The sequence below is a fragment of the Neomonachus schauinslandi genome, chromosome 1 (genome assembly GCF_002201575.2).
Source record: "Neomonachus schauinslandi chromosome 1, ASM220157v2, whole genome shotgun sequence".
NCBI classification, from domain to species: domain Eukaryota; kingdom Metazoa; phylum Chordata; class Mammalia; order Carnivora; family Phocidae; genus Neomonachus; species Neomonachus schauinslandi.
In genome coordinates, this window is record NC_058403.1 from 106953807 (window position 1) to 106966106 (window position 12300).

At 40.9% G+C, this 12300-nt stretch overlaps 1 protein-coding gene across 2 annotated transcripts in view; it reads right to left on the bottom strand.

Annotated features, from left to right (window-relative positions):
- The window catches only part of ARHGEF26 (Rho guanine nucleotide exchange factor 26), a 123825-nt gene that overhangs the window by 53747 nt on the left and 57778 nt on the right, over positions 1-12300 (bottom strand). For both annotated transcript variants that reach the window (XM_021685929.2, XM_021685928.1), the window contains exons 6-7: positions 4497-4649; positions 999-1128 (exon numbers count right to left, since the gene is read on the bottom strand). In XM_021685929.2, the coding sequence (XP_021541604.1) occupies positions 999-1128; positions 4497-4649 (283 nt within the window). The remainder of the gene's footprint in view (positions 1-998; positions 1129-4496; positions 4650-12300) is intronic.

Here is a 12300-nt window from a genome sequence, read left to right on the forward strand (position 1 = left end):
TCTCTGTCAAATAAATAAATAAAATCTTTAAAAAAAAAAAAAAAGAAAATCTCTGTGAATTTATAATGGAATATGGAAAATGGAATTTGTTTTGTAACCTTACTCAATCATAATTTTTTGCTGTATTTTTATCCTGTGTTTTGACATGCAAAAATCAAGTATGTTGCAACTGACATTTACATTATGATCCAGTTTTAAAGTAAAACTACAGCAAAATATTTTAACTTGATCAAAAAGATACTATTTGGCCCACTAGCCGGTTGGGAGCTGTGCTGGGCCACCTGGTTCTTCTCTCGTAGTTGCTGCTGTGGTTCCAGCCCAGCTGATGAGCAGGGTCCCACCCCCCGCCCCCGACCCTGCCCACCCCCACCCACCTGCCTCACTGTCCTCCCAGCTGCACTTCAGACCAGACAGTCTCTGCTCACCACCCCCAGTCATGGCCACCATTCAAAATCAAAATCCTTGTTTTCTTCGTGAACGTTCCCTGAAACAATAAGGACGCTGGCTTTTGTGCAATAGAAAATAACGGCAAGCTCATGCCTTCTAATGCTGAAGAGTATCTCATCCCCATGTGCAGTAGAAGCAGCACAGCCTCTTGTAACCCTCCAGGGAAGGGATCTTGGTGATTAGTCTGAGGAAACTGAGGCTGAAGACATTAAGTGACCTGCCCAAGGTCACATGCCTAGTGGCTCAGCTGGAAATGGAATCCAAGCCTCTTGTCTTCAATAAGCCAATATTTTTCCCATTTCAAAAAATGTTAAGCAAGTGATATAATCTGAAATCTTCGGAGTGCCCACACAAGCCTAAGTTGAAGGTAATTTCCAAAGATATTAAACACAGTGAGACTTCCCAACTGAATAGCACCTTTTCACTTAGTTGGAGGATTTTAAAGAAGAGATATAGCACATTGATTTAAGTGAAATAAGAATAATTTTCTTAACCAGATTGATAGCAGCACAGCTACCCAAAGAGGAAAGAGCCATTAGATCATGTCTTACGTCCATTAGCAGGGGCAGGCGAGTCACCCTCTGCATGGGGAGAATGAGGAAAGAGATCATGGGTAAGTTCCTACAGTCTTCATGGGACTCAATTCGTGACAGTACTTCCTTAAAAGATGGGTTGGTGGCTCTGAGAAGAAACAAAGAAAGAAGAAATTCAAAATACGTCCTCCTCAAATTAAGAAGTAAAAGCATATCACAGGCATACCTCAGAGATATTGTGGGTTTGGTTCCAGACCACTACACTAAAGCAAATATTGCAGTAAAGTGAATCAAAGGAATTTTTGGTTTCCCAGTGTGTATAAAAGTCACGTTTACATCACACTGTAGTCTACTAAGTGTGCGAGAGCATTATGTCTTAAAAAAAAAAAAAATGATGTACATACCTTAATTAAAACACACTTCGTGGCTAAAAAATGCTAACCATCATCTGAGCTCTCTGTGAGCCATAATCACTGACCACAGATCACCGTAACAAATATAATAATAATGAAAATGTTTGAAATATTGTGAGAATTACTAAAATGTGACAGAGACACCAAGTGAGCAAACGCTGTTGGAAAAATGGCGGCGACAGACTAGCTCGATGCAGCGTTGCCACCAACCTTCTGTTAAAAGTGCGATAAAGTGAAGCACAATAAAACTAGGTATGCCTGTATAAAATGTTCTTTAAAATTCATATATTATGATTTTTAATATATAAAATGACAAAAATTGCATAGACACAGATGGCTTGTCTGCCTTTTATAGTAAAAACTGAATATAAGATAGGCGTTTAAGATAATATGAGCAATAAGAAATGTATGAGCTAGAAATTTATAGAAGTGGGAAGTAAACAAATGAAGAGGCAATGGTATCAGAATGGTGAACGTTATCTGTGAACGGATCAATTATTAACTAGCGTACAGACTAGATCTCCTATCTGATAATCTATATGCATTCCATTAAAAAGATAACAAATGATGTTTTAAGTCACTTCTCTAGCCCCAGATGATAATCTAAGAAAGAAATATCAGACTGGATTTATTTACTAGGAGGCTTCTGGCCTTTTTCAAAGCTTCTGAGACAGAAAACTTTCTGACCTTGCCAGCCAGAATATTTCTCCCCTCCCAGTGACATAAGAACAGTGGTAATATTGCCACAACATTTTTATGGAACTTAGCAAGATGCACCCACAGATATGACCTCACATGGAAACATCCATACAACTTTTAATGAGGGCCAAGAGGGGATTCCCATAAGAATGGAGTCTCAGAAGGATCTTCCACTTGCCAAGTAACAGACCTGGTATTTGGTGAAGACAGAGTCAAACCAAGGTCTCTGACTTTCAGAGGGTGCCCTTACCCCCAGATCTCTTTCTCTCTCACCTCACTTCACCCACGAGGAGCTCTGAGGAGTTCCCTTATAACTTACAACAGGGAGGGGACAGAGGGATGGGACTGGATACTGTCATCCCATGACAGGGGGGCTGGATACTGTAATCCCATGTTGGGGAGCAGGGCAAGGGGACTGGATACTGTAATCTCATGCTGGAGAGCAGGGGGAGCCGGAGAAGCAGGGAAGTGGAAATTGGGACCTTTTTAAAAAAATGTATTTTGAAAATTAAATGTTTTGGTTCATAAATCAGTAAATACCTAGAATAGCAAATTAAAAGAAATGACACAGAAAAGTTTTATTTTCATTTTCTCAAATTGAGGAACTTTGTTTCCTTACTTGCTAGCTTTCAAAGGATTTTTAGTAGGTTAAAAAAAAAAATCAAACTCCAAACCAGTTGCATATTTAAATCATTCAGGTCCTGGGACCCTCACCCCCAAAGATTCTGATTAAATAGTCTGGGATGGACCCTGGGCATCTATGGCATGTTTGCTTGTGTTCAAAGATGCTCAAGCATTTCCAGTGTGCAGCTAGTCACTGCCCTAAATGTAAATTCACAATACTTGCAACAAAACCCCTGAAAACACAACTACCATTTTCCATATGAAAGCTCAAATGATGGTATCATTAAGCTAATTCAGATAGAATTTTTATTTCTTTTTTAAAGATTTTATTTTTAAGTAATCTCTACACCCAACATGGGGCTCAAACTACAACCCTGAGATCAAGAGTCCCATGCTCTACAGACTGAGCCAGCCAGGTGCCCCTAGAACCTTTATTGTTTGAGTTACAGGAGTACCTATTCACCTTTTATAAATCCTGCAAAATAAAATAAAACAAAATGAAATTTAGCTCTAATTCAAGGCTTTGCTTTCAAACATGTAACTTGCATCTTCTATCAGTTATCTGGGGTCCCAGGGCAGGTGGGGGATTAAGAAAAGCAAGGGGTGAGATTATGCCTCCAAGAACATTTGGCAGTGTCTAGAAACATTTTTGGTTGTCACAACTGGAGTGAGGGGCATCTAGTGCACAGAGGCCAGGGATGCTCTGAAAACATGCCACAATGCATAGGATAGCACCCACAGCAAAGACTTATCTAGACCAAAATGTCAACAGTACCAACAAACCCGGCTCTGTACTTCAAAACCTCATCTGGGTTTGGTTTCCCACCCAGCCCACACAAGCGTTTCATGAGGGTGTGGAGGGAGAAGGGGCACAATCAGCCCTTCCCAGTGACTTGGGAGCTTCAGTGGACTGTTCCTCTCAGCACCAACCCCAATCCCTCCACAGGGGCTCACATATTGCACAGCAGCTGACCAGAGCTCCACGCTGTGGTCATAAATGCCACAACCCATGGAGGGGGTATGAGTGATAATAGCCCTCAGCCCCCAAACGGAGTTTATGGCAATTCACACTGCGCTGGAAAACAGATAGCTACGTGAGATAAACAGGGTCCCCCAACATAAAACAAGACATTACTGAACAATCGCTGACGTTTAAGGTTAAAGCCATAAACATCGCATCAAAACTCTAAGTAACCTAAATAGGACAAAGGGAAAAAGGTGAGGAGGGAAATTTAAAGCTTCATTCTTTTTTATTGCACAATTAAAGCCTTTAAGAACATTTTTCTCTATTGCTTTCCTTCAGACTTGCCCTTCTCTCCTCACTTCTAACTACCCAGAAGGGGAAAATCAGCAATTCCTCTAAAAAACTTAATAGAGCTGTCACCTGAACGGAGGAAGATTAGAAGAGTAGAGAATCTGGATCCTAGGACTAGTTCAACTCAAATACTCGCTTGGCCTCAGGCAAACTACTCAATGGCCAGTTAATGGCTTAGAAAAATGGGAGTTTTAGAAGGATGATCACTCCTCTGTGTCTTGCAGCAATTTAAAACAACAACAAGGAAAACAGTAACAGAAACCTGTAATTTCATAATTGCTTTAGAGAGAGAGTTGTCCACAGACTAGATTCTATTCAAACACCCTCACCCTGAAAGCAGTCCTGGGAAACAGCCCATAAGGAGGCATTTCTAAACATGATGTAAGAGATCAATTAATTTCAATCAGTGTAACCTAATTAAAGTGCGGTTAGGCTATTCACTTAACATTCAACAACATCTCTTACAACAATTTCTGTAGTGTGCGTTGTTGGTAGACTTCGTTTGTGCAGTATTTCACATACGGGTCAAATGTGGATGCTGTGTGCTTTTCCACAATGTCACTTATATCATCTATGAAGATATTATTCTGATGTCTTGCTTCCAACTCTGTAAAGAATCTGGAAAAACAAAGAAAAGCATTTACATTTTCTTACATACACTTGAAAAAAATCAAAGATTATTCTCATGTAATGTTACTATATACAGGATTTGGAAATATCAACAGTGCACAATACCAACTCAAAGAGATACAAGACAAAACTATAAAGATTGTCTAAATTCAAATCTATCATATTAACATCTTATTACTTCGAGTGTTCAACACTGATAACACAGGGCACTTCTGTGCATTCAGGTATATTTTAGAATGTACAGATTTCACTATTTTTCCACGAATTCCCTAGATATTGGAGGGGGTGCAGTCATGTTTCCATATTTTATTGTATTGAAAAGCCTATGAGCAAAACATCTAAATAAGTACTTAAAAAACAAGTCTGAGGGGTGCCTGGGGGGCTCAGTCATTTAAGCGTCCAGTTTCGGTTCAGATCATGATCTCAGGGTCGTTAGATCGAGCCCTGTGTTTTAGAAACACAGCAAGTGATGGTCTTAAAAACAGGACTGCTTTTATAAATTATAAAAAGCGAGGAGCCTGCTTAAGATTCTTTCCCTCCCTCTCCTGCTTCCCCTCCCCCACTGCGCGCGCGTGCGCGCGCGCGCGCTCTCTCTCTCTCAAAAAAAGAAAGTCTGAAATAAACCTAATTCTGAGTCCTTTTTCTGAAAATAATCATATTATTTTCAATCTAATAATATGCATGACAAAAGTACTCAGAAATTATTAAAATTGCATTTTAGGGTTGTGATTTGGGGTGTGTTTGTATGTATCTATCTATATGGTGTCCAGTCCAGTGAAAATTAAATTTCAGATAAATGAGTTATTTTGTAGTACAGGTAATGTGCAAAAATAGTGAATGGGACGTCTTGAGCATCCTGTATTTTATCTGGCAAACCTAGAGGGCAGCCAGTATTAACAGCACATCAAAATCAGGTATTTGAAACAGGTTTCTACCCAGAGCACTGCTGCTCAAAATGTAGTCCATAGACCAGGCATCTAAGAGCTTACTAGAAATGCAGAATCTCATCATCCACGTCCGTCCCCCCAATCCGAACCTGCATTTTATCAAGATCTTCAGATGATTCGAATACACAGTAAAAGTTGAGACAAACCTCCCCTAGAGCACACTTACTGTCCGTGTTTGGAGGGATAGGAAAATCTGCTAGAAAGAACTGTCACTGTTTGGCCAAAGCATCTTCCAAAAAAAGTGTAATGAAGGTGAAATTAACAGTAATTTCTAATGTTGACCTCTGGAACAATCATATAAGAGAAATTTAGTTTTCTTTTTCTTTTAAAGATTTTTATTTATCTGAGAGAGAGAGATAGAGAGACTGCGTGCACACAAGCAGGGGGAGGGGCAGAGGGAGAAGCAGACTCCGCTGAGCAGGGAGCCTAATGCAGGGCTCAATCCCAGGACCCCGGGATCATGACCTGAGCCGAAGGCAGATGCTTAACCAACAGAGCCACCCAGGCGCCCCATGAGAAATTTAGTTTTCTTTTTTTTAAAAAAGATTTTATTTATTTATTTGACAGAGAGAGACAGCGAGAGAGGGAACACAAGCAGGGGGAGTGGGAGAGGGAGAAGCAGGCTTCCCGCCGAGCAGAGAGCCCGATGTGGGGCTCGATCCCAGGACCCTGGGATCATGACCCGAGCCGAAGGCAGGCGCTTAACGACTGAGCCACCCAGGCGCCCCAGAAATTTAGTTTTCAATAACCTCTTTAACATTCATCACATCATCACTCCTAACTAGTTTACTGGGTGGACTCCAAATACAAAATTCAAGGCTGACAGTGAATGAGACAACAGAAATTTACGCAAGATGATTATAAAGCTTAACATTTTCTCACATTTGCATCTCAGTTATTTTCAAAGAATACTCTGGCACTCAGCAATAAAACAATCCAGATTTTAAGAGGTTTTGGCTTTACACATTTACATGTACTTTAAGTGCATTGTACTATATACTGTATTCGTTTGTCATCATTTACCGATTTTATTTTAAACGTTTCCATAGGACCTTAAAAGATGAAGAAATATACCTTAACTCCTAGAAGACTAAAATTACTTATGCTCAGAGAAAGCACAGAAAAATTTTTATTTCCTTTAAGGAGGATTTAGGGAAAATAATCAGTAGGATTCCCATCCATAGATGTAACTGGCCTAGTTATCCAAGCCTTTTGTTTAAAACAGCAAAGAAAAAACTTAAAGCACACTTGGCTGGGCTATTTGCCTTTCCTTCCAAAGGTATCAGGGTTAATATGCACAATTCTTAAACAGTAGGTTAGAAATACCAAATTATGTTCCAAACTAGCTTCATATCACTTTGTCAAGACTGAGTCTATTAACATTTAAGTACAATATCAAACACCCTCCTAAAAGTTTCAGCAATTGCAAAAACAACCTACTCCAAACCCCTATGTTTGCTAAAGGATATTTAAAAGCCATTTCTTAAAAGATATTTTCTATATAGACTGGTCCCTGTATTCAAGAAATCCATGTTATATTGGGAAGGTAAGGCTGATAAACACAGATGATACAGAAAGAACATGTATGCATACAACCACATGTTGGAACATATGTGCCTAAGGGTGTGGTGTCAGTATCTTTTTTTTAAATTATATGAACTATGTATGTTTTTAATTGGGGTAAAATATATGTAAGATAAAATTTGCCATTTTAATCATTTTTAAGTGTACAATTCAACAGCATTAATTACATTCATGATGTAAAATTTTCACCACTATTTCCAAAATATTTTCATCACCTCCAACAGAAATGTTATACGCATCACCTAATAATGCTCCATTCCCCTCTCCCCAGCCCCTAATCACTTCTTTGTGGGGGAGGGGGGTCTGAGGGGGAGGGAGAATGAGAATCTCAAGCAGGCTTCACACCCAGTGCAGAGCCCAACATGGGGCTCGATCTCACAACCCTGAGATCACGACCTGAGCTGAAATCAAGAGTCAGATGCTTAACCAACTGAGCCACCCAGGCATCCCCTTCTGATCACTCCTAATCTACTTTCAATCTCTATGAATTTGCCTATTTTTTTTTAAGATTTTATTTATTTATTTGCGAGAGAGAATGAGAGACAGAGAGCACGAGAGGGAGGAGGGTCAGAGGGAGAAGCAGACTCCCCGCTGAGCAGGGAGCCCGATGCGGGACTCGATCCCGGGACTCCAGGATCATGACCTGAGCCGAAGGCAGTCGCTTAACCGACTGAGCCACCCAGGCGCCCATGAATTTGCCTATTTTTAATATCATATAGGTGGAATCAAAATATTTGTGCTTTTTGTCTGGCTTATTACACTTAGTGTAATGTTTTCTAAGTTAATCTATGCTGACACATGTAACAGAACTTTATTCCTCTTTATGGCTAAATGATATTCTATTGCATATATATATATATCATATTACGCTTATCCATTCATCTGTTGATGGACACTTAGGCTGTTTCTACCCTTTGGCTATTGTGAATAAACAATACTGCTATGAACATTTGTGCACAAGCATCTGTCTGAGTCCTTGTTTTCAAGTCTTTGGCGCTATATACCTAGGGATGGAACTTTAACCTCACTGACTCTGCCAAAAATAGTATATATCAAGAAATCACAGTATAATACCAAGAACCAATACAGAAGAAGCTGAGTTATATGCCAAGGAGAGATGACTTCATTAAATGAAAGTTGAACAGGAAATGATCCTTTCCTTCCCAACACCCGTAGATGAGTAACCCATGGGAAGCATGGAACCCATGAATACAAGACCTCTAACAGAGACGTGCCGTGAAAAGTCCAGAGGGCCAGTGACTGATAAGTGAGGAAAGGCATGAGGAGAATGGCATTAGTGGGAGCAGGGGGGCAGGGGAAACAACATAGCTATAGGCACAAATCGGGAAACTGGCATTCAGTGGGGCTGAGGTGTGGACCCCAGGAGGACCGATGGCAGAGAATGAGGGTTGAAAAGCAGGTCAGGGCCAGACTGCAAAGGCTTGACTGTATGCTGAGGAGCTTGAGCTTCATCTGTGGATGATGAGAACCACTGGAGGTGATGAAGACAATCAATCATCCGATCAGAGAAAACTGGGGTAGAGAAGGGGTGGAGCACAAGTGGGGAGAGGACAGACCGCAAGCAGGCCAGCGAAACGGCTAATGTGGCCATCAAGCCTGGCAGTGGGAAATCAAAAAGAGAGGACACAAAGTAGGGTCACAATTTGGAGGACAAGTTCACAGAAAGAAAAAAAAAACTCATCAGATGGGAAGTCAAGGAAGATGCTGGGATGTCTATTCAAGATTTCCACCTGGGCGGCAACGGGGGGGCACTGACTTATTCACAAAGACAGGGATTTAGGAGGAGCAAGGGGAAGCAAGAAGGAGCAGTTTAATTTTGCCTTAGACACGTCAAAAGGACAGCTAAAAATACACGTCTGTGAGAATTCAGAGCCACGGGAGTTCCAGGTAGTATGTAGTCAGGACTAGTTCACTTTTAGCTGGTTTTCATATAAATGCAAAATATTTGTTCATTATTTTAACTCCAGGTGTCTTTCAGGAAAATGTTCAAAGAAAACTGAAAAAATAAGAAACCATTCATAAGGTCATTATCATGTAAATCTAAGAAATAAATGTCTCAGAGGCACATAGTCCTTACCAGTTCTTGTCTTTAACTATTATAGTCTGAAGGAATGCAAGTACATAACCAAAAACAACAGTAACTTGGCTTTTCCCAATGAAAAGGAAAATTCATTTATTACAGTAAAAGCCTTGCCAAAGTACAAGATTAAAAACAAAGCATTAATGAAATACGTGTTTATGCTACTTACTTTAATATACTATAAACCAAGCCACCCATCTTTTATTTTGACATTAGCATAATTAAGACATAATTTAAAGCTTCCTATGTTAAGGGACGCCTGGGTGGCTCAGTCGGTTAAGCATCTGCCTTCGGCTCAGGTCATGATCCCAGGGTCCTGGGATCGAGTCCCGCATCGGGCTCCCTGCTCCACGGGGAGCCTGCTTCTCCCTCTGCCTCTGTCTCTCTGTCTCTCATGAATAAATAAATAAAATCTTTAAAAAAAAAAAAAAAGCTTCCTATGTTAAATTATCTATTGGTTATTTTGGCAAATTTGCATATTTTACTACGTGAGCTGAGCTACAGAAAAACAAGAAAGTTAATACTGAAGAATGAGATATTATTTCAATAACCAAAGATGTTGGAGATCCAAATCAAACCTGAAGCCAAACTAAAAGCATTCTGGTTCCCCCAATGAAATTTAAATGAGTTTGTGAAGTAATTGGGCTTATTTGAAGGACAACATTTTAATGGAAATGTATTTCAGCCCTGTGAATTTTTTCATCTCCATAGTATTACCAAGATGATCATGTCTTATAAACAATCATGTTACACAACCTTTCTCTCTTTCTTTCTTTTTGCCACTAAAATTCTAATCTCATCGCTAAAGTCTAGATTTTGAGAAACCTCTGATGGACCAGAAAAGGCTTCCTGGAAACAGTGCCTCCTACCAGAAACCCAAGTGAGCCCTGTTTGACTGTTGACTCACGGGCACTGGCACCATCACGGCCATGCTTCAAATGATTGTGACCTGCCCAGGTGAGCTCCCCAGTTGTGCAGAGAATGGTCAGACCCCCAAGGACATCACGGCGGCCTCTCAGGAGTTGGGACTTCAAGATGACTTAAAGACAAGTCTATGGTAGAAAAGCTTAATCATGGCCTGTATCCTTTTTCCTCTAATACTTCCTAGAACTGTAAGAACTACATATTCTCTAGGCTTTTAGTGGCTGCTTTAGCAAGTGACGGTCTTAAAAGCAGGACTGCATTGTGGGGTAAAAACAAAGTCAACAATGAGGTAGCTGTTTTTGATATACTCGGCACATGTCCTTTGTTAGCTTCCCCTTCTCCCTTCTGTGATGGGTAGAAAAGACACAAATGTGAGCTATAAATATACCCATACCATACTAACAGCCTTCTTAATAGTCAATTGGTAATGTGACTGGCGTGTCAGACAGGAGTGTTCCTCATAGCTCTTGAGGGCTGTAGGGTAAATCGACCATCTATAGGGGGAGATTAAAATGTATTTAATGTAGACAACAAAGGTGATTCAATCAGTCAACCAGCAAAATCTCCTCCCACGTGTCTAGCTCAAGGTGACAGGCTTTGGTAGATGTCAAGGAGCAAACAATTGATATGCATGACCACCAAGCCCAGTGCTACGTGCTTCCCATATACACTGCCTCATTTAATTTAATCTCCAAGCTTACTTCTTGAGATGGCTATTAGACCCATTTTAGAGATGACAAAACCAAGGCTAAGCGAGCTCAAGCCAAAACTCAAAAACAACTGAGCCTCAGTGTGAACCAGAGTCATGGCTTTTCTGAGTCCAGCATCCGTGCTCAAAGCACCCCTACTGCTTCTGCCCACAGATGCCCGCTCAGCTTGCCTGTGAGCAACAGCCATCCTTCAATCTAGACATCCAGCAAAAAGACTAACAGCTGGAGCTGAGAAAGAACCATAGTATTTTCCAAGAAGACCAGCTGTCGAATCATCTCAGCACATAAATCACACATATCAACATAGTAAAGCCTCTCACCGTGGATTTATGCTGTGGCAAGATCCGCAGGGCAGCGGAAAAGCTGTCAGCCACCCCAGGGACCGCCTCCAGGGGAGTCAGTCAGGAAGGCCACAGCTAGTGATGTGTTCTGGTCCTGGCTGATGCACCAGAAGCAAATGCTGGTTTACAGGTGCCCTGCGAAACTCAGCCATTCATTTTTTGCCCTCCTTGTACCCTGCTGCCCTCCACTTTGCCTACCAAACCCCAGCTCATCTCGGATTAAATTTCATCTCCTTCAAGAAGCTTTCCTTGACCCTCTGGGCTGGGTCATTTCATGTCTTTATAAACCCCTTATACTTCTCCTTTGGTTTCCCTACTATGGTCGTAACTAATTATATTATGATTGTGTTTACGTTTGTCTTTTTTAGCAAGATCTAGAGGACAGGGACCATGTCTCCTTTGTTCAAGTACCTGATCCTAACCATAGTATGACCAAAAAACCTGGCCATAGTACCTGAAACAGATTAATCAAATATCTGATGTGAATAAATCAATTTGTGTTTGAAATAGAAAATTAAAGATGAAACATGTTCAAGTAATTTTTTTTTTTTTACTGGTATTTTACCAAACATGTAATACCCACAAATTGGTCAGTCTCTACTTTGCTTTACTCACTGATAAATCAAGTGAACATGTATTACTTTTTTTTACCACAGACTGGGTTCCCAGAACTATGCTAGGCACAGTGAGGGTCACCAACCGATAAAGGCACAAAAGCCTTTTACAATCCTGTCAAGTAGGGTCACCAAAATGAGACCCAGTCCAGCCCAAGTCTCTTCAGTGCCAGCCACACTCTCTGAAAAACCTACCGGCCCGGCCCCTCCCCTACCCAATTTAGGGAGTATTCCAGCTGGGCTAAGAAGCATTCAGTGCTCTAGCTGGAGAAGCCCAGAAAGTAGGGCTCTGGTTATAATCACTGCTGTCCTGAGCCCTTCCTGGGATGGCATTCTTTCAAGGTACGTTTCCTTCATTAGTATCCATCTGCCGAAAGCAAACTCAAATCATTCTTGGACTTCTTCCTCACTTGAATGA